Genomic DNA, 27,916 nt, shown 5'->3' with positions numbered 1-27,916 from the left:
TGTAGCGACACAACCGTACTCTACAATGACTGGCGCCAAACTGTGCCACACACCCTCCACGCACGGCCTTGTGGGGAGCCTCGGTACCGATAAAGTTATTTTATTTTGGTTTTTCTTTCCATTCCGGTCCGATGACATGTAGACGTGCGGTGCCAATCTCCTGTTTTCACCCCTGAACCGCTGCTCGCGTAAATTTCACATCCTTGTGGCGAGTGTGCATGGGGCCAATCTTTGTGCAGGACAACCACCGTTCACACAAAGCGGTACTCATGTTATCAACCGTATTGCTATTATTAAACTATTTTTATTTTGCCAGGTAAGGTCCACCGAGCTATATGATGTACATGTACGTCATCGGAACGGAATGAGAAGACGTCATCGGAACGAGAAAGGGTTAAAAGTAACGGCACGGAGTACGTGTCTGTCTGCGGGTGGCCGGGGCATCACCTGGAGGAGTCCCGCGAAGCGCACAGCACCCCAGCCAAGGCGCTTCTCATCGGGCTCCACGAGCAGCACCTGGTACACGTCCACGACGAGGAACCGGCGGACACGGCCACTGTCCCGCTCGCTCACCACGCACGACAGCAGGTCGCTGTTATCTGGCTCGCGCACACGCAGACGAATGCAACCTGTTAGAGTGCTTGAAATGTCAGAATCATCCAAATCTTTATTTAAACTGGAGGAAACTGATGAGCTCCAGGTGTCGAGTACGGGCTGGTCTGCAAGTTGGCCCGCAAGGTGGCTCAGCGGTTGAGTGAATGGCTAGTAATCGGGAAGGTTGGGAATGAACATTTTTGAGGGTGTTGACTCAGCTCATCATCCCTCCAAGGTTGATGGGGTGCCACGGTGGCGTGCTGTTATTAACTACCTCGCCTGGTGTGCAGGATGTCGTGGGTTAGATCCCGACCCCGACACCTGTATATTTGGAGTTTGCGTGTTCTCCCTATCGTTGCGTGGATTTTTATTTGGGTTTTCCGGTTTTTCACTTCACATTTAGAAGCATTCTTTTAGAGTATTTGCTGTAAACATCTACAGGATAAGCCACTCCGCCGAGCTATCATTTGTGGCCAGGTCGCTTATGAAAAAGAACTACTTCGCTCACTGCACCTTGCCTGGTAAAATAAACATTGTTTAATCACAGTTATAGGGTTGATAACATGAGTACCACTTTGTGTCAACAGTGGTTGTCCAAGCACATAGATTCACCTCAGTCACACTCGCCACAGGGACGTGGAATTTACGCCAGTGGCTCAGGGGTGAAAACAGGAGATTGGCACCGCCATGAGGCTAATCTGAGCAGGAAATCGCTTAAATTACTTTTTGGTAACCCGTTAGAATGTCAAATTCACAACATGCAGCATCCCGTTTCCCTATTTGCACAATTTGTACGTGGGCCGCCGTGAATTTAATTCGGCCTCGCCCTTCAACGCTGACATTGCCGAGCCACGCTCAACACCGGGGGCTCCCACAACCCGTGGGCCGCGGACTACTGGTGCTCCGTAATGTCGTGGAGAGGTGCTGAGCAGTGGTCTGCGCAACTACTGCACGCTTATTCATATTACACGCCATGTAATTTATTGCACAGTGGTCCACCAAAGTTTTTTTGAGGAATTGACAGTGGCCCGCGGGTTTTCCGAGAGGCTGGGGAACCCCCGCCCCACACCGTCATATGTTTTCCACGTCACTCACTGAGGTCCAAGACGTCTTCAGCTTTGATGAGATCTTCAGCCCTTGTGAGGGGGAGCTGCATCTCGGGTTCCGAGCGCAGTGCCAGGGACAAGCTGCGCAGCATCAGGAACACTCGCATGGCCTGTCGAAAACCACACGCGACAGCAGTTGCTAAAAAATGCAACTAGAAAATTAAGCATATCACTGTTATAATATTAATGTTCGAGGCTGCTTGGCAATACAGTGGGTGGCTTGCAATTGGAAGGTTAGCGAGTTAAATCCTGGTTGGAGGTTGACTCAGCCCATCGTCCCCTCTTTGGTAGATGAGGACAACTTTGCGGGGAAGTCAAGATTGGCTGTCTGAGGGATAGTCTTTCCCCCGCCATAGGTATGAGGAATTTCCATCACTGGCTCAGGGCTGTTAACAGAGATAGCACCATCTCATACTTCCGCGAATAAGCAGACATGTTGACATTTGAATGTGGGACAATGCACAACTTACAGGTAATAACTACACATATTGCGACATCATGTACCAAGCAAATACCTCAATTCTACACATGTAAAGATGACAACACAATCAACCTTATAACACAACCACATGGAAGCACCCCAAACAGCAACGGAGCACCCCGGTATCAAATTATAATTACACAGACATTTAGTTGAATGCTTCACATGGCCCTTAAAGCACATGCTTCATGTGTTAGTTTTCAATATAAAATACAACGGGCTGGAACAGTGGCAGCCAACTCAGGTTTTGAAGGTCAAAACACAAAGATCACATGCCCATGCCTCTCGTCAACGCGTTGTGTGCAAGGCATCTGTTTCACGTTGTCAATGTGTGTGTTTTGTGTAGTAAGGGATCTATTTCACAGTGTATCTGTGTGTTTTGTGTTAGCAAGGCATTTGTTTCACGTCACGTATCGGTGCCTATTGTGGTCGCAAAGTGGCGCCCGATGATCCCCAAGCAAATAAATATTTTTTTTATCCTGCACGTTATCCGTGCCGCGGGCCTGCACTGGCTGAGACGGTACTTTCCACACAGAATGCTTCACAGCTGCGCGTGGGGCCCACGCAGGCCTCACCCTGCGAGCCCTCTCTGCGTCGCCGCACGGCAGCCGCTTGGTGAACTCGATGCCGGTGAGGGGAGTGCCAGTCGGAGGGAGCAGGATGGAGGCGTCCATCGTAAGGTACTCCACATTCAGAGCCTTAGCCTGAACAAGCAGACAAATACCCGAGAGCCAAATGTTCAATCTAAAAAAAACAGTCAAAGTGGTAGATCTTGATCAAACAAGCACCTGAGGTGGTGCTTCATCCCCTGTTTTCGATCCCTGAGCCATTGGTGTAAATTCCACGTTTCTATGGCAGGGGCGAATCTGTCCAAAGGACAACCGCTGTTGGCTTCCCCCGCAAAGTGGTCCCCATTTTTATCGACCCCGGAGGGATGATCGGAAGAGTCAACCTCCACCAAAGGTTTGAACTCGCATCCTTTCCGATTGTGATCCGCTCGCTCCATCACCCGTTATGCCGCTGAGCCACCCATGCTGCAATTAACAGGCATTCCAGATAATCTCTGCTTTGTGTTCACGAATGTGGTCCTAAAACACGGTAGGACCAACACGTCAGCCGTGGCAGATCACTGTTATAATTCAGTAGGCTCACATGACATTGACTTCTCCAAGACAGAAGTTATTTGCAAGCCATCTGGCTACCATGAGAGATTCGTTCATGAGGCTATCCACATATACAAACAGAGACAATTTCAACCGAGAAGATGGATTCTGGCTTATCAATCATTGGAAGGATTTGATAAACCATTTCGGGTCTTAATTGATTGTTCACGCTTACGGTGGCTTTCAGACCGCATACATTATTGTCGTCTCCCCCCTCCTCTTTTCCGAACATAGATGGACTCGTCCATCTGAATAACTGCCAAATCGCTCTCCGTGGTGCTAAAGTTAAAAAACCCGCCACTTTTAAAAAATTGTATTGCTGTGGTTTTCACACCTGATGATGATTGCTTGTGTTGCAGTCGAAACGTCGTGAGAATTTTATTGTTTTATATATTTTTTTTATTTTATTGTTTCCCTTCTACGTGACTTTACCAAAAGAACCAAGAATACAAAATGTAAATTATCCAAAAATCCGAAAAGACCAGAAATTGGCCGTGACAATCCACAAATGCGATTTTTAAAATGCAAAGCTATTCCCTCAACCGCATCAATTCGATTACATTTGGCTATGTACTTGTGCAAAATAATTTACACAGTTTAATAATACATAACCATTGACAACATTTGAAGATGTACTCTAAGCAGAAATTTCAATGCATGAACAAAAATCATTTGACACGAGTGAGTTACACTTTTCCAGGCTGATGGAAACGTGTTTCTCAACGTGAACGTGACATTTAACGTATAGCAAGTTGTTATCAAAAAGAAAATGTTCTTACGTTCATACTTCTACATTCATCTTCAAACAAGTCCAAAAATATCTCTTCACCCTGAAAACAAAGAATCAACATTATACCGCATTAAGCTCTGATGAGAAGCAGTAAAATAAATACAGACCTCTAAAGCACATTTGGTTTCAATTGCATTGCTCCCCCATACAAATGTGCCTAAGGACACTCCATGTAAAAGGCTTCTTGTTATTATCATTAATATGCTTGCTTACCCAGGAGGGCTTCACCAAGTCTCAACTTGTCGTTCCGAATTTTCGCAGTATGTCGTGTTTCCCAAAGAGATACGCTTCTACCAAATCTGACAATCCGAACCACGACGCCGACACACAATTATCTACTTTTTAATGGCCACTTTTGAAGCAGACAGCGTGTCGTACTTCGTGGTTACTACGCCGGCAGCGATAAACAGGGCAGCATGATGGATTTCTAACCACAAACCTCTGCGTCAAGCGGCCAACCGTGCTGCTGCAGAGCCGCATCGCCACGCAGCGTGACCCGTGCCCAGTGCGGACCGTTACATAACCAGCATTTTGGCCCTGACAGATGCGGATAAGCAATGATCTAAAATGCAACGATAACATTTCTAAAGAATATCTTGAGATTTGGTTGTATGTGAATGCTACGCATATCCAAAATGTATTGTGTCAGATGTATCTCTCAAACAGCACATGCACAATTACTTGAACCCACACCTCCAAAATTCTGGGTTCAAGTAAAAGTTAATTTGGTTCTGAGTTTTTGATTGTCTCGATGATCTTTGGGTGCAACAAAATACAGCAAGGACTAGACAACTTAAGTCTATACCTAAGCATGAAATGTCACAATAAACTCTCATGTAAAAAAGCACGTGATTATATCTTGAATAGCCTCACAATACCTATTCTAAATGTACACTGTACAATTTGTATGCTTTCAAAAAAGGTGTGTGTATGCACGTGATGATGTGTTGGCGATGATTCACTTGACACCCTGGACACTTTGTGTTCAACCAGAACGGATTAACCATATGAAATATTTTACCAAATCAAATTTCAAAAGATATATATCCAAAAGTAGTAGACACACTTGCGGTTTAAGGTACAGCGGTGACTGCAGATGCAACTGTGCACTGTGTGACCCATGCCTTGAGTCCAGTACCATTCACTCAAAACTGCTCTAGAGGAGTTGTACACTCCTAGCTGCCACTTCTATTCAGTGGCCTAAAATAAAATAAAATGTTTCGCTCCGGATGACCGCTGCAAAGTATTATCTGTATTTTGATTTAGTGTGCTGATCTTAAAGGTGCATTGAAAAATGTGATACTCCGACTGATGCTCCTGTTGTTTGTGGAGTGACTCATGCAGCCAGATGTGGCTCTAGGGTTTGGTGTTACATGTTGTTTATGTAGTTTATTGTAAAAAATTCAGTCACAGTTCCTATGATCACTGTTACATTGCATTTATGGCTTTATTTTGGTGATTTCTAAAAGTTTTTTGGTTTGACCATGTTTTTTGTTTATTGTAGTATGGAGTTAGACTGATGGCCTTAATCGAAGTTTTCTTGTTGTTGTTTGAATTGCATCCCACTGGGATTTTTGCACACAGCGTTGGTGTATGGTGCTATTTCAAGAATATTTTGATGTTTTTTCCTGGATTTTCTGTTTGCACATGCACAAAGTCACTTTAAGATGTTTTCTTGTTCGTGTTTTTGTTTTTTTGTTTGTTGCGGTTGCACCCGATTCAAGAGCCGAATGGCTCACAGGGCTATACCAAATAAATGAAACTATGAAACAATGAAACTATTCACCCTTTTCGAGGCAAATGCAAGTGGCAGGGTGGGGGTCCCGTTCACCGCTGAACCTCGGAAACCGCGAGCGGTTCAGCGTTAATTTTATTGAGAGAGGCGTAGCAGCGTCGTTGTTTTTAAAGACATTGCACACTCACCACAGAGAACTGTAGCGGCACGACCGCACTCGGCAAGCTGGTGCCAAACTGTGCCACACACCCTCCCGCATGGCCTTGAGGGAGCCTCGGTACTGATGAAGTTTTTTAATTTTAGTTTTTCTTCCGAATCGGAAATACAATTTTACCGGCAAAGGGTTAATTAGCTACAAACAAAACTACAAATAATGAAATCAAGTACATTTTTTGTGATGTGACATCTGTTTAAAATTATTTTCAATTGTGGAACGGATGTCAAAATTACCTTGTAAAAATTACGCAACAGCGCGACGCTCTCCTGCCTTGCACCCTGAAAAATATCAAACGGCACAACGGTGTCATCACGCCAAACCAGTGTCCACTTAAATGCGTCAGTGAGCGCGTAAATCGTCAAAACAAGGCAGTAACTGTTAAGTAAGCGCCACTATTTCCATGGAACAAATAGCAATGTACGAAGGCCAAGGGTAGCATCTTCTTTTTAGCGATTTCCTGCTGTTAACTGCTCTGAGCCAGTGGTGACCATGCCTCGTTCCTATATCAGAGGGAGAGTCTCTCCATGACAATCACTGCGGACTTCCCCACAAAGTGTCACTCATTTTATGGAACCTGGGGGGATGGTCAAATGTAAACTAAAAACCAAGCAATTTTTTTTATTTTACCAGATAAGGTCCACTGAGCTAAATAGCTCTTTTTCAGAAGCAAATTGGCCACAAGCAATAGCTCAACAAAGTGGCTTATGTGCAAATTTACAGCAGCCAAATACTTGAAACGCATGTTGATTCTAAATGTAGATGGAAAAATCGGAGGACCCGGAGAAAAATCCACGTGACCACAGGGGAGCCCATGCAAACTCCAAATGTACAGGTGTCAGGGTCGGGATGGAACCCACGACCTCCTGTATACCAGGCGAGGGAGTTAACATCTCACCACCGTGGCAGAATGAGTCAACCCCCAACCAGGATTTGAACTGGCAACCTTCTGACATTGTGAGCTGCGAGCTTTACCACCGAGCCAAGATGCAAGTATGTGAATTACATTCCCAGCACCTTCATGCATTGACATAGTGGTAAATACCCCGCTTTGGTCAAAATATATAAAAAATATTTCAATGCCTAAGCATACCAACTATAATAGCATACAGTAGGGTACGCACATATTTTAGACGAAATCAGTGTACATCAATCACGAGTTGGCACCGTGCGTACCCAACGGTGCTAATCGGAGTGCGGAGGAAGGACAAGCTAAACAAAATACTAATCAATCTTGATTGGAAGCTTTCGCGACGATGGTTCTTTCGGTAAAGTCACGTAGGTATAAAATAAAGAGAATAAAATACTAATCACAAACGAAACACAGTAAGCATGTGTGCACGTGTACGTGTGTAGCTGGGTACCTCGATGCAGGCGCGGTGAACGTCTTTAAGTGTGCAGTGTGCCCCCGTGGAGACCAGCTGTTTGAGTAACAAGCAGGCGAGCTCCAGCGTGGCCAAGCGAATTCGACTGTCTGCACTCACGCACACACCACACGCACGGAGCTTAGTGGTTGAGTGCGAGTTGATTTAATTTATGTATGGTACCTTTTTGTCAGTTTCAAAATCATAAAAAAATAAGAATAGGCTTTACACTGTGACAATAAAATAGGTGTTAAGATGTTAAAAAACCAAATAGAAACCTATTGCAAGGCATAAAGTCTGCATTGACCACACACAGTACTTGTGGAAAAAAACATACAAACAAACATGCTTTAATAATATATGCATTGTCTTCGAAACCGATTGGCGTACACCAGAGACAACCGTCTTTATGGCCTTGTCTCACCAGTGCTAGACCAGAGAACGCCAGTTATACAACTGCTCAACCCGATACTTGCATTGCCTGTGTACGGTTCACCCTTTGGCGTTCTCTGGTCTAACACTGATGAGACAAGGCCATAAAAGTTTACAATCTAGATGATGTAAAACTGCATAGCTCCAGTAGCTTCCTAAAAACGGAAGGTACAGCGGCTCCAGACGACCGTAGAAGCAGCGCATCTGAAAGCGCCGCGCGATGCGGTGACCGTCTTTGTTCGATGGTTAGTCAAAAGTCGCCGCCGCCGCCGCTGCTGCTGCGAGGATGACCAAAAACATTTGTTCGGCCCCAGTGGCTTAGGGGGCAGGTCACCGGGCATGGCTGCCTTGTTCAGGATGACGATGATCCTCTCGACGAGCAAGTGGCTGTAGTCCTGCGTTGCTCCTCCGTCGCTGAGAGGCATCTGGATGCTGTCCAGTATGACAGGATCCATGCCTGCAGGGAAAAAAAATTCAAACTGGCATCACCCGCAGGAGGTGGACAACTGATGAGTACGGGCATGTCAATCGGCAAGTGGCACCGCGCGCAATGGGATGACCCCCGAGCGTGCACCAATCCATGGGTAGTTAAGTCATACAAGCTTCTAATCCACCCACGTGTTGTGAGGTGTGAGTGAATGCACAGCTCTGTGTAATAGCTGCATGGTATTGAGGATTTGAAATTGACCGGAACGTTGTGACTTAGGTGTCCATCAATCAGTCTTTATTTTACGTGCCAATATCACCCTCAATAAAGTAGTGCATCGGTGCACGTCGCATAGGAACGGGAACGGTACACGGGGGCACGGAGTAACCCGAATGAAAGAGGAAACCCGTCACACACTCAGCGGCTAACACCGACTGCGCAAAGTAAACTGCGACCGCACGCAGCAAATCACATAAGGCAAGTAGTAAATACAAATTAATGAAATACATGAGAATTAAAGGGACAGTTTTTATGTTTTAAACACTTCCTCCAAAACAGCAGACAAAAGGCTGTTCCAATCACATTGTTACATAGAATGCTGTCCTTAAACCTATTTAATTTACATTTATTTAAAACAAACAAAAAATGTGACGTGCAAAATTTACTGAGCAATACGTGTAAAATTTACTGAGCAAACAGCAGTGATTTCGTACTCAAACGAGAATTGAGGCATTGCTACTGTTTACAGTCCTTGGCCGGTTGTGGAAATTCCGCATTCTTATGGCAGAGACAAGTCTCTCCATATAGCAACCACTGTTGACTTCCCCAACAAAGCGGAACGTATTTTATCCACCACAGAGGGATGATAGGCTGAGTGAACCCTCCCCAAACCAGGATTCGAACTCGTAACCTTCCGACCGCAAGCCACCCGCTCTACCACTGAGCCAGTCTAATAGACACTGATTTCACAGGGCGTTAAAACAAAACCGTAGAGATAACCACATTTGATGAGAGCTATGTGGTTACAAACACACCAAACCTATAAATACGAATGTCATAACTGTAGCCATCGGTACTAGTGCACACAAGAGGATAAAACGTAAATACATTCATATTCTTACTCAAGCAATCGGAGGGGACATCTCTGTTGGTAGCATTGAACCAGCAGTGGGAATGCCATACTGCACGCATGTGCTACCATGTAACTCACCTTACCAACCCCAGAATAATGCTGGACTAGGTCAATCCCCCGGCTGGAAGTTCAACTCGACGTTCGAAATGCTAATTAATAACACCGACTAATGGTTTAGTCTAATTGTGGAGAATATTAGAAAGAAAAATGATGTACAATCAGCCACCTTCCCATTTTTGTCTCTCCACACAAAATTCAAATGTATTTTTAAAACCATCGCATCGGCTACACAATGTCAAAGCTGGTCCAAAGTTTGCCTGCGTACGACCAATGCTGTTGGAAACATGCACTCCCGGAATGCCGCGTTTACCGAGAGAATGCTGACTCATACTTTAGCTTTTCGTGGGCAGGAGACCAACTATGGAAGGTGGTGGCATATTAATGAATGTTGTTCATTGCAAACCACATTCACCATCCCACTGGACCATTAGCGACATAGCTACACAGCCGGCATGCGTAAGGTAATACAGGCGTGTCTCGCTCGTTAAGCAAGACACGCCTATGCTTAATTGCTAACCTTTATTATGTCGCAAAGCGTACAGAAGGCAGAGGGCAAACAATGCAGTCGAATCATCCTCTTCGCACTCCAAAGCCGAAAAAATGGCGTCAATGAATGGCCTAAGGAAAGCAAAAGGTATACATACATATCAGTGACATGCCGGAACACATGCACAACTACATAGATATAGCATGCAATGCTCAGGGCAAGACAAAACAATGCGGACTCTGCAGGAAGTTTTGTTTGAAATACGAGCGCGTGTTAATGGTGAAAAGGTGATCACGGATGCTGGAGGCTCCGATATTGAAAATGCTTTTGCATAATTATAAACTCCCAAACCCCTTGTGTTTTTTGTAAGCTATCGTTTCAAGTTGTTACGTGTATAACAGTTGGAAATGCATGTGATTAAAACGACAGCGTATTTTTACGAAGACCCGTACACAACGTGCAGTGTCATTACGCGTTTGCTATGTATGTCATCCAACACACTCCGCACCCTCCGATTAGCACGGTTGGCTATGTACGGTGGGAAAGAAGTTCAAAGTGCATACATACTGGACTACCGCTGCAAAACAAGATGTTTCATCTCAACCGATTATCCAGGTCAAACAGTTTAATAACAATCATAATACAGGGTTTTTTGGGGGGGTTAGATCGCGTAAATATATGTCGTTAAACCCGCCACCACCCGACACAGCCAACTAGTAAGGTTTGTCACGTAAACAGAACGTGGCCAATTCGTCACTAGTACAGCACACCGGTGTGTTCGAGAGCCAAGCCACAAAATGTACAATCCGAGTACGACGTTTCGCCAGTAATTACAACTAGCTTCATCCGGCAGCAGCCAGATTTGTGGAGAAGTCCTCCTGTTTCGTTCCTTAAATAGAGGCGTAGTAGATGTGATGACAACACTTGTGCGCTCTTCTTGCACGAAGTGGGGGGGGGGGGGGGGGGGATGAATGAATGCATATTGATATGGTAATCAACATACATTATGCATTCGCATTTTGGAAGCCCATTGTTATTGTACTTAACAAACTAAAGGAAAGTGTGCGTGTACCTGCTGGTCGGCGCCTGATGTCTGGACGCAGCAGCCGATTTCTCCTCATCCGTGGTATTGAGGCGGGTGATGTGCGATGGTGACGACCGAGCGTGGCCTCCTCTTTCCATCACCTTCATCTCAATCTCTGCGCACAACACCATAGTACATTCTCATCCAATCACTCCGACCGAGAAAACGTTTCAAACAAACAAACAAACAAAACCAACAGGCTTCAACGCAGAAAGCGGGTGAAGCGTAATGTCCGTGGGCAATGCCGAGCGCACTCAACTATTATTCATACCAAAGGAATATACAGAGACACTTTCCGACAGCAAAAATACTTCATACGCAGTGATATTCTCGGTCCCACAAAAGCAGCATCGAGTCCGTGGTCAAGGCACAGCACACCCTCACAATCATAACAATTTGGAACCAGGTCCAAATTATATATTTTTTTAATTAAAATTTAGTGTTTCTTGGGAAACGGTGTGTCTTACCACTGACACTTTTCAAAATGTATTAGTGTGTATTATTAATAAAACATTCTCTGTTATGCCTGTCTTTGAAACAGTGTTTTATTTTTATTGATGAAACCAGACTAAGGAGCTTCTTAGCTCACAGGGTACTTAAAAATAAACTGAACTGAGTGGAACAGAGGTCCTTTGCGCTGTGAGGCACAAGTGTCCACCAATGCACCGCCCTGCTGCCTGAACGACGCTATAGAAATATCAAACATTATTATGATTAATTTAACACGTAGGCGTTTGCGACCAATATCATCCATAAACAGGAGGATTTCTACACAAAGCTGGCTGTCGCCGAAGAAGCCAGTTGCAATTACTGGCGAAACGTCGTACTCAGATTGTAAATGTTGTGGCTTTGCTCTCTAACACACCGGTGTGCTGTACTAATAACGAATTGTCATGTTCCTTTTACTTGACAAACCTTACTAATCGTCTGTGTCGGGTGGTGTCGGGTTTAACGACACATTTACATATTTACGCGATCTAACCCAAAAAAAACCTGTATTATGGATTATTATGATTGAGAAAGAAGTAAAACGTATGGGTTCACCTTCCACATCAGACACCGGCTCGTGTGTGTGCTCTTGGCTGCGTGGGTGTCCTTCCACGCCCGCTCCTGCAGACTCGGCCTCGGCACTGGCCGATTTCTCTGCATCCCCCTCCACATCTTCATCCTCTCCGATGTTCTTGTAGTTGGGCCTCTTGGATGGAACCTTCCTTATATGGCCACGACTCATCTCCAGGGATTTCTCCAGTGGCTCAGTGGGTTGAGTGAATCTACGCACCCCGGGCGAGAGCTGCAACCCGCAAACACAAAGAACACGCAGTCGCCCAAACCAATCGCAGACATTAACACGCGCGCACATATGAAACACCAACATGCACGCAGAAACACACAAGTTTACACTCGCACATGATACATACACTAATATACACAGTCAACATTCACACAAACATAAAATTAAGAGGCATCATATGTGTTTAATAAAACAGATATAAATGTTGCATATTCCACTGCTTTTGCCTGCTGAATATACAACCATATAAAACACAAGGCTAGTATATATGTTGTATACTGTTTAATTCTGGTTGGATAGTGTGGGATACATACTCGTTGGTTCTATTCGGTAAAGTCACATAGGTAAAAAACAAAACAACAAAAAATCACGACGTTTCGGCCACAACACAAGTGGCCTTCATCAGGTGAAGGGACCAACCTGTCCAGAGGACAGCGTTGGAGTGAAGCTCAAAGGAGGCGACCTGCGCTTGACTTTCTTCACTCCAACGCTGTCCTCTGGACAGGTCGGTCCCTTCACCTGATGAAGGCCACTTGTGTTGTGGCCAAAACGTCGTGATTTTTTGTTGTTTTGTTTTTTACCTACGTGACTTTACCGAATAGAACCAAAGAGTATGGATCCTTGCAGTCACGAAAGCTTCAAATCTAGAAGTGTGGGATACATTTCTCTGGTCTGGTGAGCACAGGCCACATGCAGTTATCAAGTCCCACAGACAAGAGGAGATGCAGGAGACTGCAATCAGCTGAGCAGGCCACTCCAATCCCGGGTAATAATTCAGGAAAACAGGCTGTAGAGGTGGGCCTAACTTACATTAAGCAGCAATCGAAAGCAAACAATTGAAATCTATTTTTGTTTTTCACAAAATAAACATTATTTGACAGCTAAAATGGTGGAATGAGTGTGCTTTCCCATGCCCACAGACACTGTGCCTCTACTGAGATGGCATTCCGTACATATCTATTTTGAACGTCTTTCGCACTGTGCGTAGCCAACCATGCCAATCAGAGTTGCGGGGGGGGGGGGGACAACAAACTAAACACAAAAAGGAGTTCTAAATAAATGAGTTTTCAATCTAGATTTAAAAGTGCACAGCTCCAGTGGCTTCCGAATATCGGAAGGATGTATATATGTTTTTTAACTTCTTTCGCACCATACGTAACCAACCATGCTAATCGGACGATGGAGGGAAGGTAGCTCTGCAGCTACAGCCACTAACAATAGTTATTGTTGGGGTGTAGAAGAGCCCAGACAGCAATCATCCCAGGAAACTCGAGGCAGATTATTTTTAATAGCAGTATATAGAATATGGCCATTGTAGTTATATTAATATCAGTACCAAGGCAGTTGATTTGCTGAAAAAAACAGGTTTTCCAATTACTGAAATTTGCAGTGCATTACCCGTAATGTAATGATGTCAAAGCGTAATTAGAATACGTCACCGTTCCTGTCAAGCGTGATTAAATTTGAGCCATTACATGCAGGATATCGTACGATAAAATGTATTCAGCTCATTAGCACAATTCCAGACCATGCTTATGAATCAAGATATAACAAACGCTGAAAATGCTTTACAGGGGCTCGTCTAATTACGAACATTCGACTTACGAACTTTCAGAGACACGAACAAACCTGTCCGTATGTCCAATTGCCTGTTCGGAGTGACAGTCGTAAGTTCAACCGCCGCGCAATAGATGTCGGTGGTGGCATCTACATCTACAGGAGATTATATAACTTTTCAAGCCATTCCCCTTGTTCCGCGTACATGCCATACAACGTTTGGAATCGACAGGAGTAAAGTTGGACTTACGAACAAATCGACATCCGAGCACATCTCTGGAACCTAACTCGTACCTAAGTAGAGGAGTCCCTGTACCCCATTCCCTTTACGACAAGTACCACCAGAGGTAGCGCAATTCGTCACCATAGCGCCTGAACATGGGACTTGCCGTGGCATGGGTGTGTGCAGGCGAAGGTTCACAGTTGAAGACAGAGATGTCTCCGTTGAGGATGACAGCGCCCAGAGAATTTACCAAGGGTCCGTGGTGGATGATCAAGAACACCTATTTTGCATTCACAAACACAAGAGTCAAAGATGCGAGTGATTTCTTGCTCAGGCGAGCATTGAGGTGACGCTCATATTCCTTTTACAGCCGCGAGTTAGTGGTGGAGACTCCAGATTCCTATAGTGGGGGGCGAGTTTACCCATAGGACAACCACTGTTAATTTCCCCACAAAGTGGAACTTATTTTATCGACCGCAGATGAATGTTGGGCTGAGTCGACCTCCTAACCATGATTTGAACTCCCATCCTACTGAATGCACACCACTCACTCCATCACTAAGCTACCTGGCTGGAATTTCATAATGCATGCAAGTACATATGCAAGTATGTATACATATATACATGTATATGCTTTTCATTTTGTGTCATAAACAAGATAAAATGCTTTATATATCGTATATACATACGATATGTTAAACATAACCTACACATTTTACTCTGGATATGCTCAAAATAATGAGATAATTGACAATGTGGAGCGGTAGTGTCATCAACAGAGACTCAGCTGCAAAGCAGTCTGGGTATTTCTAAGATGGCCACAAACAGTGTATCATGTGGTGGCGAAGAATGTGATGTAACCAAGTTCCTGGCAAAGGAAAAAACACAGAAAAGCGCTGCGATGTACTATAAGGTGGTATGAATGTCACACAGACGTGCGTTTGAGCAGTTAACAAGGTTTAAACGTTGGAGTGACTTGATTTAACACGCTTACATGCAACCAAGTATTGTCAACTCCCACAAAGTGACCCGTGTTGAACTGTCGACTTTCAAGAATCGCAGCATCAATGTGCATCATACAGAGTAAGCTTGGGAAAAACACATTGTTCAAAGGCAGTACAGCCGACATACGAAAAACTTCACTATTTTAAAAACTAAACATTTTTTTTTTATTTTACCAGGCAAGGCCCAATGAACTATATAGCTCTGATTCAGAAGCGACCTGGTCACAAATGATAGCTCAACGAAGTGGCTTATCATGTGGAAATGTGGAGAGAAAAAATCTACGCGACCACAGGGTGAACATGCACACTCCATATATAGAGGCGTCAGGATCGGGATCGAACCCATGACCTCCTGTAAACCAGGTGAAGTAGTTAACATCTCGCCACCATGGTGCCCAAAAACTGGTGATGGAATAGCAGCTGAAGGAGAGAACATGCCCAAGCAGTCGATCAGTGGTGATGGAGAAATGAAATTATTTCAAGTGCAAGGAGTGAGGCATTTGTGGAATAGCCGGACCATGAGGTGCAGTGAAAGCATGGGGCAGTCATCATCAAGTATTGTCAACTTGATGATGTTTAACATCAGTGGATAGACAATAGCTTATGATGACAATTGTTGCTCGTGTTCGTAAATAAATGAAGTCGAAGGCCGTACCTGGGACAGCAGGTAAAGAGAAACTTTGGGACTAATTTTTGGCCAGTCCAACTGAAAACATATAAAGAAAAAGTATTACTCAAGTGTCACAAGATCAACAACATTTCATTTACTAAGCACCTTTCAAGATGATGTCCTCACACAGTCCTTAACAATCCAAATGTAGAGTTACTATATATAAAAAAAACATTCACATCAGCGAAATAAAACAGTGCTATTTGCTATCAAGTCAAATGTTATTAAAAACCTTTTTGTTTTAACGAATTTAACTTCAGGTGGGATTTTAAAATCATCAAATATTAGCGAGGCGTGTTCTTAAGTCGCAACGGTAAACAAAATATTAAGGAAAGTTTTCCATCACCCTCAGTACCTCGGGGCAATGGATTCAATGTTCACAATACACGCTCCACCACCCCTCCGGTGAAGCTAACGATCCAAGCAGCAGCGACCAAATACCACGAGCTCCAATTCTACCACGCTAAATAAACAAATTAATTATTCGCATTATCCCAGGTAACTATTGCAAATTAGACTACCCTGGTTGTCAGAGTTCTCACCTGGTTAAAAAATATAAACTTGAACCCAGGGAGCCTTAAAAGTCCCGTCATCTTGCGAATGTAGTGAACAAGCAACATTGATATTCTCTTACATATTTACCAAGACCCGAATGCCTTTATCGTGCTCTACGCATGCGGGCGAGCTTCTGCAAAGAGCACTCTACATCTCTGGTTGAGGCACCTGGTGCGGATCCCATGTCACGAGAGAGTACGTGTAGAGTGGCAGGAAGAGACGATTCAGCAGGTGATCGGTGAGGACGTCGTTCAGGAAGCCACAGTCGATGATGAGAATGTCATTGAGATAGTGAAGGTGGTCCAGGTGCTCTGCTACCAGGTCGCTGAGACGTCCACGGTTCTTGTGCCTGAATTCGACACGAATTGCACAAAGTGTGAGGTCGCACTCATTGCACACAAAGCGCTCACCACAAATGAACCGCAATACCCCGCTGATCTCGTCATGGAGCATAAACGATCAAGCGAGCTCCGGTTATCCTCACTGCGGCTTTTGGCTGGCCATCGAACAAGGACAGTCACCGCATCGCACACTTTCAAGATGCACTTCTGCAGTCATCTGGAATGCTCGTCCTTCTGATATTAGGAAGCCACTGGATCTATGCACTTTTAAATATATATTGAAAACTCATTTCTTTAGAACTGCTTTTTGTGTTAGGTTGGTTGTCCTTCCCCCACACCTCTGATTAGCACGGTTGGCTACGTACGGTGCGAAATAAGTTCAACATACATACGTACAAACTCAGCAACGTGGATGTTCTGCCCAACGTGGATTTCCATCTCCCGTTCACAGCCCTGAGGCTGATGTGGGAATTCTGCGTTCCTATATCGGGGAGCGAGGGTATCCATAGGACAACCGCTGTTGACTTCCCCATAGTGTAGTACTCGTTTTATCGACCCCGGAGTGACGATGGGCTCAGTGAATCCCCGAACCAGGATTTCATCTTACAAGCTTCCACTGAGCCACCTGGCCCATCAAACGAAGTGTTTTCTGGCGAACATGGGCATTGAGCTGGTTTTTATCTCTGGTTTACAACCCTGAGCCAGTGGTGGACACATCTCACTCTAAAATATTTCAATCTAGATTTGGGTTTTTTTGTGACTGCAGGGATCCACTCTTTGGTTCTTTTGGTAAAGTCGCCGAAAGAACCAAAGAGTATGTCTTAAATATTTGTTTTAAAGAGTTTACAGCCATCAACACCTCGGAGTAAGAATGCTCGAGTAAAAAAATATATATATCAAATGTGTACGTGTGAAACACCACTAAGGCAAAAAAACAAGTATGGGTTTCTGTAGTTGGGCTGCTTTTTGAGCATTTCATCTCTCAAGCTTTCGCCACGCAATACTGTGGGGAACTTCAGAAGTTGAACTGAGGCTTCAATTCCAGCGTTTCCCCTCTCAAGCTTTTGCCATGCACTTCTGTGTGCATCTTCAGGAGTTGAACTCAAGATCAACTCCTGAAGATGCCTGCATTGTATGTATGCACGTAAGTTGAACGTCTTTCGCACCATACGTAGCCGACCGCGCTCATCGGAGGTGTGGGGGAAGGACAACAACATTTACATAAAAATAAGTTCTAAAGAAATGAGTTTTCAATCTCCATTATTTAAAAGTGCACAGCTCCAGTGGCTTCTTAATATCGGAAGGAAGAGCATTCCAGACGGCCGCAAAAACAGATCTGAAAGTTCTAGATTTGGAGCTTTCGTGACTGCAAGGATCCACACTCTTTGGTTCTATTCGGTAAAGTCACGTAAAAGTATAAAACAACAAAAAAAGTGCACGATCCGGTAACCGCCTTTGTTCGATGGCCAGCTAAAGGAATTAGTGTGTGTGCGGCGAAAGCTGGCAAGGGGAATGCTCAAGAAGAAACCCAAACCGTAGAACCGCATTTGTATTGCGAGCGGTTGCGCTGACCTGACGCGTGTTAAGATAGAAAACAGATTGCCGAAAGATCAAAGTAATTACGTGAACGTTTGTTGCACACTGCGCTGGTACCTTACTCTTTATCAGAGGTGACACATCTGTCCATCTCGATGACGTGGCTCCCGATAAACCACACGAGATTGGAGAAATACGGCGCTGCAGTTTTGTCTCGAATGTAGTGAAGCATTCCATCATTTTCCACTGCACACATTCCAGAAGAGGCACAACTCCAGATCAGCACAGCGCATCCTTTACTCTGAACGGCCATTCGCATAAACGTTGCCCTACAATAGCACGGTTGGCTATTAGCAAGGTTGGCTACATACGGTGCAAAATAATTTTAACATACATATAGTTGTTTGTTTTTCTAATTCGCCAATACTTTACATGTTTTAATCATGTAACCTTGCCAGAGAACAATAAATACCAAAGAGACACATCACAGTCATAATGCACAATACGTGCCGTTACCTTGATAAATTAAATGTATGTTTACTGTAAAGGTTTTACCGTTTTAGGTTTAATAAGGTATGTAACAATTAACCCCTTGGAAATGCAAGTGCAATGATTTGGCATTGATATATTGTTTGAGGAATTTTTTTTTGCCATTGTGGTGGCCGCAGAGACCTCCAGAGGCTGCGTAGACCATCATCATTAGCCATGGCCAAACCATTGCTGGATAAAAGTCTCCCCCAGCCGCCGCTATATCCCGTACCAGCACACGAGTAGATTTCATCGTTACTTTTGACGAAGTCAGGCAGGTGCCGGATTAATTTTCCAGCCTACGTGTTAAACTGGGTTGAATTGTCGCGTGCACCTATTTAATACGAGAACCAATCATAAATAATAGTTTCTAACATGTGTGACTCGATGCATGCATCGTGAGCGTTAGGACTGATATTAAGTTGCATCGTTGCATGCCTAGTTTCAGTGAGTGATAGTCCACAGGCGTTGTGTGAAAAGAGGAAAGGTTAAAATGACTTACATGCAACTTGAGCAACGGTGTTGACAAACCATGATGACAAAAAGAGAGGTTAGAACGAAGGGGTTATTAACTTGGACATTCAATATTTTCAATAACGGTGAGAAAAAAACATGCACATTGTCGTCACGAAATGTTCGTTCTAAAAAAATAAACGTAGCATAAAGTACTCACCTTTGTACACATTTAGGGTGAGAGTCCTCACCGCTATTCTCACCATGCTCTCCGGGTGGTTAAAAAATTTGATTGCTTCTGTGTAGAGCGCAAAGTCATTGGTATGCTGGGGCAACAAACACAACGAGGTCATGAACAGAGAGCACGGCTCGTCGCATCAATCGCCAATTTTTCTGGGTGCATGCAAAGGTGAAGGTATTTTTTTTATAATTGATCAATCTACGCCCACTTTTCCATGGCCACTGTGAGGGGGGAAGGCAATGGATTCGGTACTCAAGGCGTAACCACTCCCCAGCACCGTGGCCCTCCCTTGGGTTGAATCCTAAACTAAACTTTTTATTTTACCAGGTAAAAGGCCCACTGAGGAGCTATGTAGCTATTATTCAGCAGCGACCTGGCTATCACAAAAGATAGCTCAACGAAGTGGCTTATCACGTGGACATTTTATAGCAGCCAACTACTCTAAACACACGTTAATTCTAAATGTGAAGAGGAAAAACCCGAGCACCCGGAGAAAAATCTACGCAACCACGAGGAGAGACATGCAAACTCCAAATATACAGGGGTTAGGGTCGGGATCAAACCCACGACCTCCTGCATACCAGGTGAGGTAGTTATCATCTCGCCACCCGGGCACCCCCTGAGCCAACTCCAATGAGCCAACTAGCGGTGACCGAATTATGCGAGATCCAACATCTAGGAATACCAGTCGCAACCGCGCACTATCATAAATATTCACTGTGACCAGATATGTTTAACTACGTGTAGCGGGACTGGATATTAATCTGCTATAAGGTATGTGTTAATTTATTTGACAGATATTTTATTGTTCCCCCAATCTATTACAACTTTTATATCTTGTTACAATTGAGGGTGCTGTTCGTTGGACGTTTTAGGCCTTTGCTCAGAGGGCGCGTTCAAAACAATGAGTACGCTGTGTGTGCGTGTACATCCATATCCTGCCAAGGCAACAGAAAGCACAATCATCGTATCTGCCAAGGTAGAATATCGAGATATATATGCCTTCCTGCTGTTTGTGAGCGAGCACACCTCTGTTTTGAACTGTTTGCGTCAAGCCTGTACGCATTTTTCTAACGTGATGGGTTTTATCAAAATGTATAATGTTGGATTTGACACAGAAAGTGAGACAGGTATTCCAGATGAGTGTCGTGTTACTTTGCCCAAAATAGAATGTGTGACATGACAGATTAGGAGACAATTGCTTTCCTCTGGATGTAATATTTGTTTAGGCACAAAATTGTAATAGCATCGCTGTAAATGATGAGGCGCACTGCACATTCATTGAAAAATGTTTCTTCCCACAATATATTTTCATCTTAAAAGTCCGACAAAAGAGGCTTACCTCGTTGTAGAAAAAGTGCACTGTGTGGCTGTTAAGCTTCAACGACAACGTTTTCAAAAACGAAATATAATACGCCATTATTTCCTCATCAGAAAAATCAAACTTGTGAACAATGATTGAGTTCACGTGGTTGTTCGACAACAGATAATCTGAAAAAAAGACAAAGCAACGTTCTTAAAAAAAAATAGAACGTTATACATTTTACATTGAATATCTCTGGAATTTTACTTATGCCAACAAAGTACTCTGGCTAATAAGGGCCGTAGCCTCACACATTAAAACCCACGTACAGATTTTATTTTTCTGTTAAATAGCAGTGGCAATGGCGCAGTTGGTGACGTTGCTTTTGTGTCTGTTTGTGAAAGTGGATATCCCGCTAAATTTAGCATTGAGGCAGCGTTCATCTCCTGTTTACAGCCCTCAGCTGGTGGTGGAAAGTCCGCATTCTTATTGCGAGGCTGAGTCTATCCATAGGACAGACAGTGTTGACTTCCCCACAAAGTGGTAGATATTTTATCGACCTCACAAGGAATATTGGCTGAGTAAGCCTGTTTGAATTTGATAATAAAGGTTTTTTTGGGTTCGATCATGTAAGTATAAATGTTTCGTTAACCCACCTCCACCCGACACAGCGAATTAGTAATGTTTGTCACGTAAAAAACAAACGTGCCAATTAGTTGCTACTTCAGCACACCGGTTTGTTGGAGAGTAATCACACAACAGGTGCAATTTGAGTACGAAGTTTAGCTGGTAATTACAACCAGCTGGAGTACATTTTTTTCAAAACCAGCTTCATCCGGCGAAAATCACCTGATGAGGCTGCTTGTAATCACCAGCAAAACTTCGGAATCAAATTGTACATGTTGTGGGTTTACTCTCCAACACACTGGTGTGCTGAAGTACTAACTAATTGGCACATTTTGTTTACGTGACGAACCTTACTAATTGGCTGTGTCCAGTGGTGGTGATTTAACGACAGATTTATATTTACAAGACCTAACTAAAAAAAAACCTTTATTATTAATTATACTGGCCGCGAAATCCCACGTGTTAAACTGTTTGTATGTCACTGCACATGGAATTCCTCGAGGCTTTAAATGTGAAAGTGTCTTCCGGGGGTTTACATTGACTCTATATAAACATGAGTGATAAAATAGCCCACAGTTACTGCGGTTTGGCAATATCAAACAGTGAACGATCGATCATGAACACGAGAGGTATACTCACACAGGGATGTCTCGTGGCTGATGTTCTCAAAAAGAATGTTAAGCGTTTGCAACAGCTGCACGCAAACATACCTTCCAGATTTTTGTCTTAAAATGTTCAAGAAAAAGGCGAACATATTTTTTTCCAAGAAAAAACTGAAAAACGGAGACGACATGTGATCAGCAAACGAAAATCCGCCAACGATACGAGAGTTACTTTTGTGAGCTCGCACGGCCTACTGTCATCCATTTCTCAAGCTCGAGACTTCACTTGAAATTCACATCAATCGTGCAACGTGTCAAGTTTATTCTGTTTTCTTGGTTCTTTCGGTAAAGTCACGTATTTTGTTTAACCAGGTGCAAACTTGAGTAGACCAGGAAGGGCATTTCTAGATTTGAAGTTTTAGTGACTGCAAGGATCCATATTCTTTGGTTCTTTCGGTAACGTCACGTAGGTAAAAATAAAATAAAACAAAAATGAAAACAACTGAATTAAATCACAAATTAAATGTGATTCAATTTAGTTGTTTTAATTTTGGTTTTATTTTTACCTACGTGACTTTACCGAAAGAACCAAAGAATAGGAAGTGTATTCTCATTCACAAAGTGACCTGGGTCACAATATTTTTAACAAGAAAAACAATGCAAGTCTATAATGTATTCAAACACGTAAATCACCATTTTACCGTATTGGCGATACATCGGTTGGCGACATAATAAAAATATCGATTTTTTTTTGCAATCATTCCTTCTTTTCCCGCGACTCGGAACCCCGGTGAGAAAATCTTGCAGGGTGGTGGGGTGCGTCAAAATCAGTTAACGTTATGTCGAAGCAATCGGAAGACGACTGTTTATACGAGAGGCTGAACACGAAGCTTCAGTCCGTTTCCATAGAGCAGCACCCGGCCTGATGACGATTGGCTGCTCCGTGTTCCAAAGGGAAGATTTGACTCCCCGTGCCCTAGACTTGTCGAACGGTTCGTCGATTCAACGGACCCAAATCAATGGTCAATATTGACCTTTTTTTTAGTAAGTCTCAGTACACTGAATACACCTTCGAATTGTGTCAAACTTGGCGACAGGGTCAAGACTGATTAAACAGATTTGCTTATTCCAATTTTTATTGTATACTGTTTTATGAGGACCGGTGTGTTATGCTGCACTGGTGTACCGCCAATACATCACTTAACGATTCAGACACAAACTCTTATCTGCACATAATCTGACGATCGATGCATGTAAAATGCACTACTGTATGTACTACGAAGATGGGCCATGACCTGAAACGTCACCGATCATAGATTTTTCCTTTCTAGGCAGTGTTATTGACGGATGTGTTTAATTTGCCGATGCGATATCTCCAAATAATTTGTTGAGTTGAAAAAATGGGCAAGTTGTGCAAAATCCTCCATAGCTATCTGCCCATCGGTATAAATGGGAACACCACAGTCAAGCAGCAGTTCTAGTGGAAGCCCTTTCACGGGCAATGGTGTGAGCAATTGTAGGGTTGTGCTTTTACCTGGACCTGTGCTTAGCAACTATTAAATGTACTGCAAGCTAAATTACTCTATTATCTATTGTTTTGGGTATGAGGAGCTCAAATGAAGGTTAATTAAAGGGCTGTAAACTCCTAAAGCCATTTTATTGGCTCATCTGAAAAATTGGCAATTCTAGAAGTAGGTCTCTATTCCATTGCGGATAAGAAGCATTTCACTGCACTGTGCAAACCCGCTGTTAACATTACGACGCTGCTGTTAACATAACGACCCAGCATCACGTTTGCATGCACTTAACAACAACTCACAACTTAAATGCCACACACAAAGCAGCCATCGGTGTCATTAGCAGTCGGTGATTCACTCACTCAAAGACTGTGCTGTCATTTTGATCGCCCCAGATGAGGATCTCGGAGATGGAACGGATCGTCTCCACTAGCAAGTTGCGGTTGCCCTCGGTCACGGTTGTGTTCTTTGCAAGAACATTATGGAGATATCTGAGAATCACAGTTAACAATGCAACGTTTTATAAGGGAATGCACACGGGATAATACAATTTAAAATCTGGCCACAAAACAATTTACACAAGTCACGGACATAGTTCATAGTTATATTCTTAGTTTTTTTCGGTAAAGTCACGTTGAAGAGAAACAACAAAATAACAAAATATATATAAAACAATAAAAAATTCTCACGACGTTTCGACCATAACTCAAACGTGACTTTACCGAAAAAACTAAGAATATGAATTACTGCAGTCACAAAAGCTTTAAATCAAAATATAGTTCATAGTTGTCAATATTATGTTGAACGTGCCAAATTATTTAGCTAATGCTTTTACACGTGACTTTTACATTGCTAGAGCACCAGATACACAAGAAAAATAAAAGTATTTTTTTTTAATAACATGCCTAATAAGAAAGTGGTTTGGAAAAAATGACAAACATATCCAGTCTGGTGGCCCAGTGGTTGAGTCGCTAATAAATGGACGTTTTGCGGATTCAAATTCTGGTTTGGAGCTGACAGCCCATCATCCCAATGGATAGATAAATAGATTCGTCCCTATCAAAGGAATTAATAAGTTGTGCACCACTGGCTCAGGGCTGTAAACGGGAGATCACCGCTGTCTCAATGCTCATTTTTAAATTAAATAATTTAGACTGTATTTAATATTTAGAAAAAAGGGCTTAAATTTGCAGAATGAATTATTGTGAGCATTAGAAATGTGACGGCACACTGGTTTATGGAGATGAGACCTGTGGATTGAATGCGAGATTCAATTATCACATGATGAATAATGTAGACCCATCTGTCAATCAATTGCTGGTTAAAGGCCACACAGTCTGCCGTGTCAAGTCTCCAGAATTGTACGGCCTTACTTCACCAGTGCAGGTTGGTGATAATAGCTTCCCAAGACCGTCTCAAATATCACTTGCCACTGATGTTATCTTTGGCCGGGAATTTAACTCTTGGTTGCCAGGTTCATAGCGAAAACGCAGGTTGCTGCTACTCATGGCATCAAAGTTGAATGTAGTCAGTTGTCTTTTTAAACACAAAAACTGTCCTCTAATTAATTATCTCACAACATTCCGGTGTACTGTGTTACGTGACGCTGTACCATGTAGGTGTACTGTGTTACGTGAGGTTGTACCATGAAGGTGTACTGTGTTACGTGGTGTACTATGTGGGTGTACTGTGTTACGTGAGGTTGTACTATGTGGGTGTACTGTGTTACATGAGGTTGTACCATGAAGGTGTACTGTGTTACATGAGGCTGTACTATGTAGGTGTACTGTGTTAGTGAGGTTGTACTCTGAAGGTGTACTGTGTTAGTGAGGCTGTACTATGAAGGTGTACTGTTACGTGAGGCTGTACCATGTAGGTGTACTGTGTTACGTGAGGCTGTACTATGAAGGTGTACTGTGTTAGTGAGGTTGTACCATGAAGGTGTACTGTGTTACATGAGGCTGTACTATGTAGGTGTACTGTGTTAGTGAGGTTGTACTCTGAAGGTGTACTGTGTTAGTGAGGCTGTACTATGAAGGTGTACTGTTACGTGAGGCTGTACCATGAAGGTGTACTGTTACGTGAGGCTGTACCATGTAGGTGTACTGTGTTACGTGAGGTTTTACTATGAAGGTGTACTGTGTTACGTGAGGCTGTACTATGAAGGTGTACTGTGTTACGTGAGGTTGTACTATGTAGATGTACTGTGTTACATGAGGTTGTACTATGTAGGTGTACTGTGTTACGTGAGGTTGTACTATGTAGATGTACTGTGTTAGTGAGGTTGTACTATGAAGGTGTACTGTATTACGTGAGGCTGTACTATGAAGGTGTACTGTGTTACGTGAAGTTGTACTATGGAGGTGTACTGTGTTACGTGAGGCTGAACTATGAAGGTGTACTGTGTTAGTGAGGTTGTACTATGTAGGTGTACTGTGTTAGTGAGGTTGTACTATGTATGTGTACTGTGTTACGTGAGGTTGTACTATGAAGGTGTACTGTGTTAGTGACGTTGTACTATGGAGGTGTACTGTGTTACATGAGGCTGTACTATGAAGGTGTACTGTGTTAGTGAGGTTGTACTATGTAGGTGTACTGTGTTACATGAGGCTGTACTATGAAGGTGTACTGTGTTAGTAAGGTTGTACTATGTAGGTGTACTGTGTTACGTGAGGTTGTACTATGTAGGTGTACTGTGTTAGTGAGGTTGTACTATGTAGGTGTACTGTGTTAGTGAGGTTGTACTATGTAGGTGTACTGTGTTAGTGAGGTTGTACTATGTAGGTGTACTGTGTTAGTGAGGTTGTACTATGTAGGTGTACTGTGTTACGTGAGGTTGTACTATGTAGGTGTACTGTGTTAGTGAGGTTGTACTATGTAGGTGTACTGTGTTAGTGAGGTTGTACTATGTAGGTGTACTGTGTTAGTGAGGTTGTACTATGTAGGTGTACTGTGTTACATGAGGTTGTACTATGTGGGTGTACTGTGTTACATGAGGTTGTACTATGTGGGTGTACTGTGTTACATGAGCTTGTACTATGTGGGTGTACTGTTACATGAGGTTGTACTATGTGGGTGTACTGTGTTACGTGAGGTTGTACTATGTGGGTGTACTGTGTTACATGAGGTTGTACTATGTGGGTGTACTGTGTTACATGAGGCTGTACTATGAAGGTGTACTGTGTTACGTGAAGCTGTACTATGAAGGTGTACTGTGTTACGTGAGGTTGTACTATGTAGGTGTACTGTGTTACATGAGGCTGTACTATGAAGGTGTACTGTGTTACGTGAAGCTGTACTATGAAGGTGTACTGTGTTACGTGAGGTTGTACTATGTAGATGTACTGTGTTACGTGAGGTTGTACTATGAAGGTGTACTGTGTTAGTGAGGCTGTACTATGAAGGTGTACTGTGTTACGTGAGGTTGTACTGTGAAGGTGTACTGTGTTACGTGAGGCTGTACTATGTAGGTGTACTGTGTTAGTGAGGCTGTACTATGAAGGTGTACTGTGTTACGTAAGGTTGTACTATGTAGATGTACTGTGTTAGTGAGGCTGTGCTGTCAGCTTGGTGTGTGTGGTGTACTTTGTGAGGCCCGGGTAGGGAGCCGGGGTAAGCAGATCCCACGGGTAGGGGGTGAGCTCGGCATGGTGGGGAGCCGGCTAGACACCAACACCAGCAGGGGTAGGGGGACAGCGCAGGGGAGGGAGAGGCCCAGACTGGGGAGCAGCAAGAGAAGGGAGAGAGAGACCCGGGGTAGAGGAAGGTCCGGGTTGTGTGGAGGCCCCGGCTCGGGAGCTCGAGGCCCCGGTAAGGGGAGGGGAGTGGAGGGCCTCACTTGAGCTGCTCCAGGGAGTGGAAGGCCCTGGGAGCTCGCGAGGCCGCGCCGCCGATCCAGCTCCTGGATTTGCTGAACATGACGAGGTGGAGGAGGACGACGACGACGAGGACGACGACGAGGAGGAGGAGGGGAGCCGCTCTCCGCTACTGCTCCCCGGCGGCTCCGCCGAGGCCGCGGCGATCGGCCGCGTTGACCGCCATCGTCACCCGCGAGCACGAAACCCCCTCGCGTCTCCCGCCTCGCCCGCCGGGGGGCAGCAGAGGCCGCCCGTCGCAGTTTGCCGCAGCTGCACCACGGGGGGCGACGAGAGCCGGGGGTGGGTGGGGTGGAGGGGGTAGGGGGTGTGGAGGGGGTGTGTAGGGTGGGGGAAGGGGGGGGCTGGGGGTGTGGAGGGGGTGTGTAGGGTGGGGGAAGGGGGTGTGGAGGGGGGTGTAGGGGGGGAGGGTGGGGGGAAGGGGGTGTGGAGGGGGGGAGGGTGGGGGGGGTAGGGTGGGGGTAGGGTGTGTAGAGGGGGTGGGTAGGGTGGGGGTAGGGGGTGTGGAGGGTGAGGAGGGGGTT

The 27,916-nt window shown here is 44.2% G+C and overlaps 1 protein-coding gene across 4 annotated transcripts in view; it reads right to left on the bottom strand.

The window, feature by feature from the left end:
• Positions 1-27,660, bottom strand: part of CLEC16A (C-type lectin domain containing 16A) — a 43,639-nt gene extending 15,979 nt beyond the window's left edge. For 3 of the 4 annotated variants that reach the window (XM_032961090.2, XM_076069865.1, XM_076069866.1), the window contains exons 1-19: positions 27,356-27,660; positions 23,880-24,008; positions 22,038-22,171; positions 20,811-20,959; positions 19,448-19,553; positions 18,369-18,492; positions 16,538-16,718; positions 15,800-15,850; positions 14,307-14,420; positions 12,114-12,360; positions 11,058-11,184; positions 10,016-10,116; positions 8,214-8,336; positions 7,448-7,557; positions 6,320-6,364; positions 4,124-4,174; positions 2,757-2,885; positions 1,690-1,810; positions 448-599 (exon numbers count right to left, since the gene is read on the bottom strand). In XM_032961090.2, coding sequence (XP_032816981.2) covers positions 448-599; positions 1,690-1,810; positions 2,757-2,885; positions 4,124-4,174; positions 6,320-6,364; positions 7,448-7,557; positions 8,214-8,336; positions 10,016-10,116; positions 11,058-11,184; positions 12,114-12,360; positions 14,307-14,420; positions 15,800-15,850; positions 16,538-16,718; positions 18,369-18,492; positions 19,448-19,553; positions 20,811-20,959; positions 22,038-22,171; positions 23,880-24,008; positions 27,356-27,435 — 2,274 coding nt within the window. In that variant the 5' untranslated portion in view covers positions 27,436-27,660. The other variant, XM_076069867.1, reaches the window with a different exon arrangement.
• Positions 27,661-27,916: the final 256 nt, after the last annotated feature.

The sequence above is a fragment of the Petromyzon marinus genome, chromosome 26 (assembly GCF_048934315.1).
Source record: "Petromyzon marinus isolate PM22_M1 ecotype Great Lakes invasive population chromosome 26, UKy_Petmar_22M1.pri1.0, whole genome shotgun sequence".
Classification (NCBI taxonomy): Eukaryota; Metazoa; Chordata; class Hyperoartia; order Petromyzontiformes; family Petromyzontidae; genus Petromyzon; species Petromyzon marinus.
The sequence above is the reverse complement of the archived record's forward strand: the minus strand, read 5'-3'. Positions and strand labels throughout refer to the sequence as shown.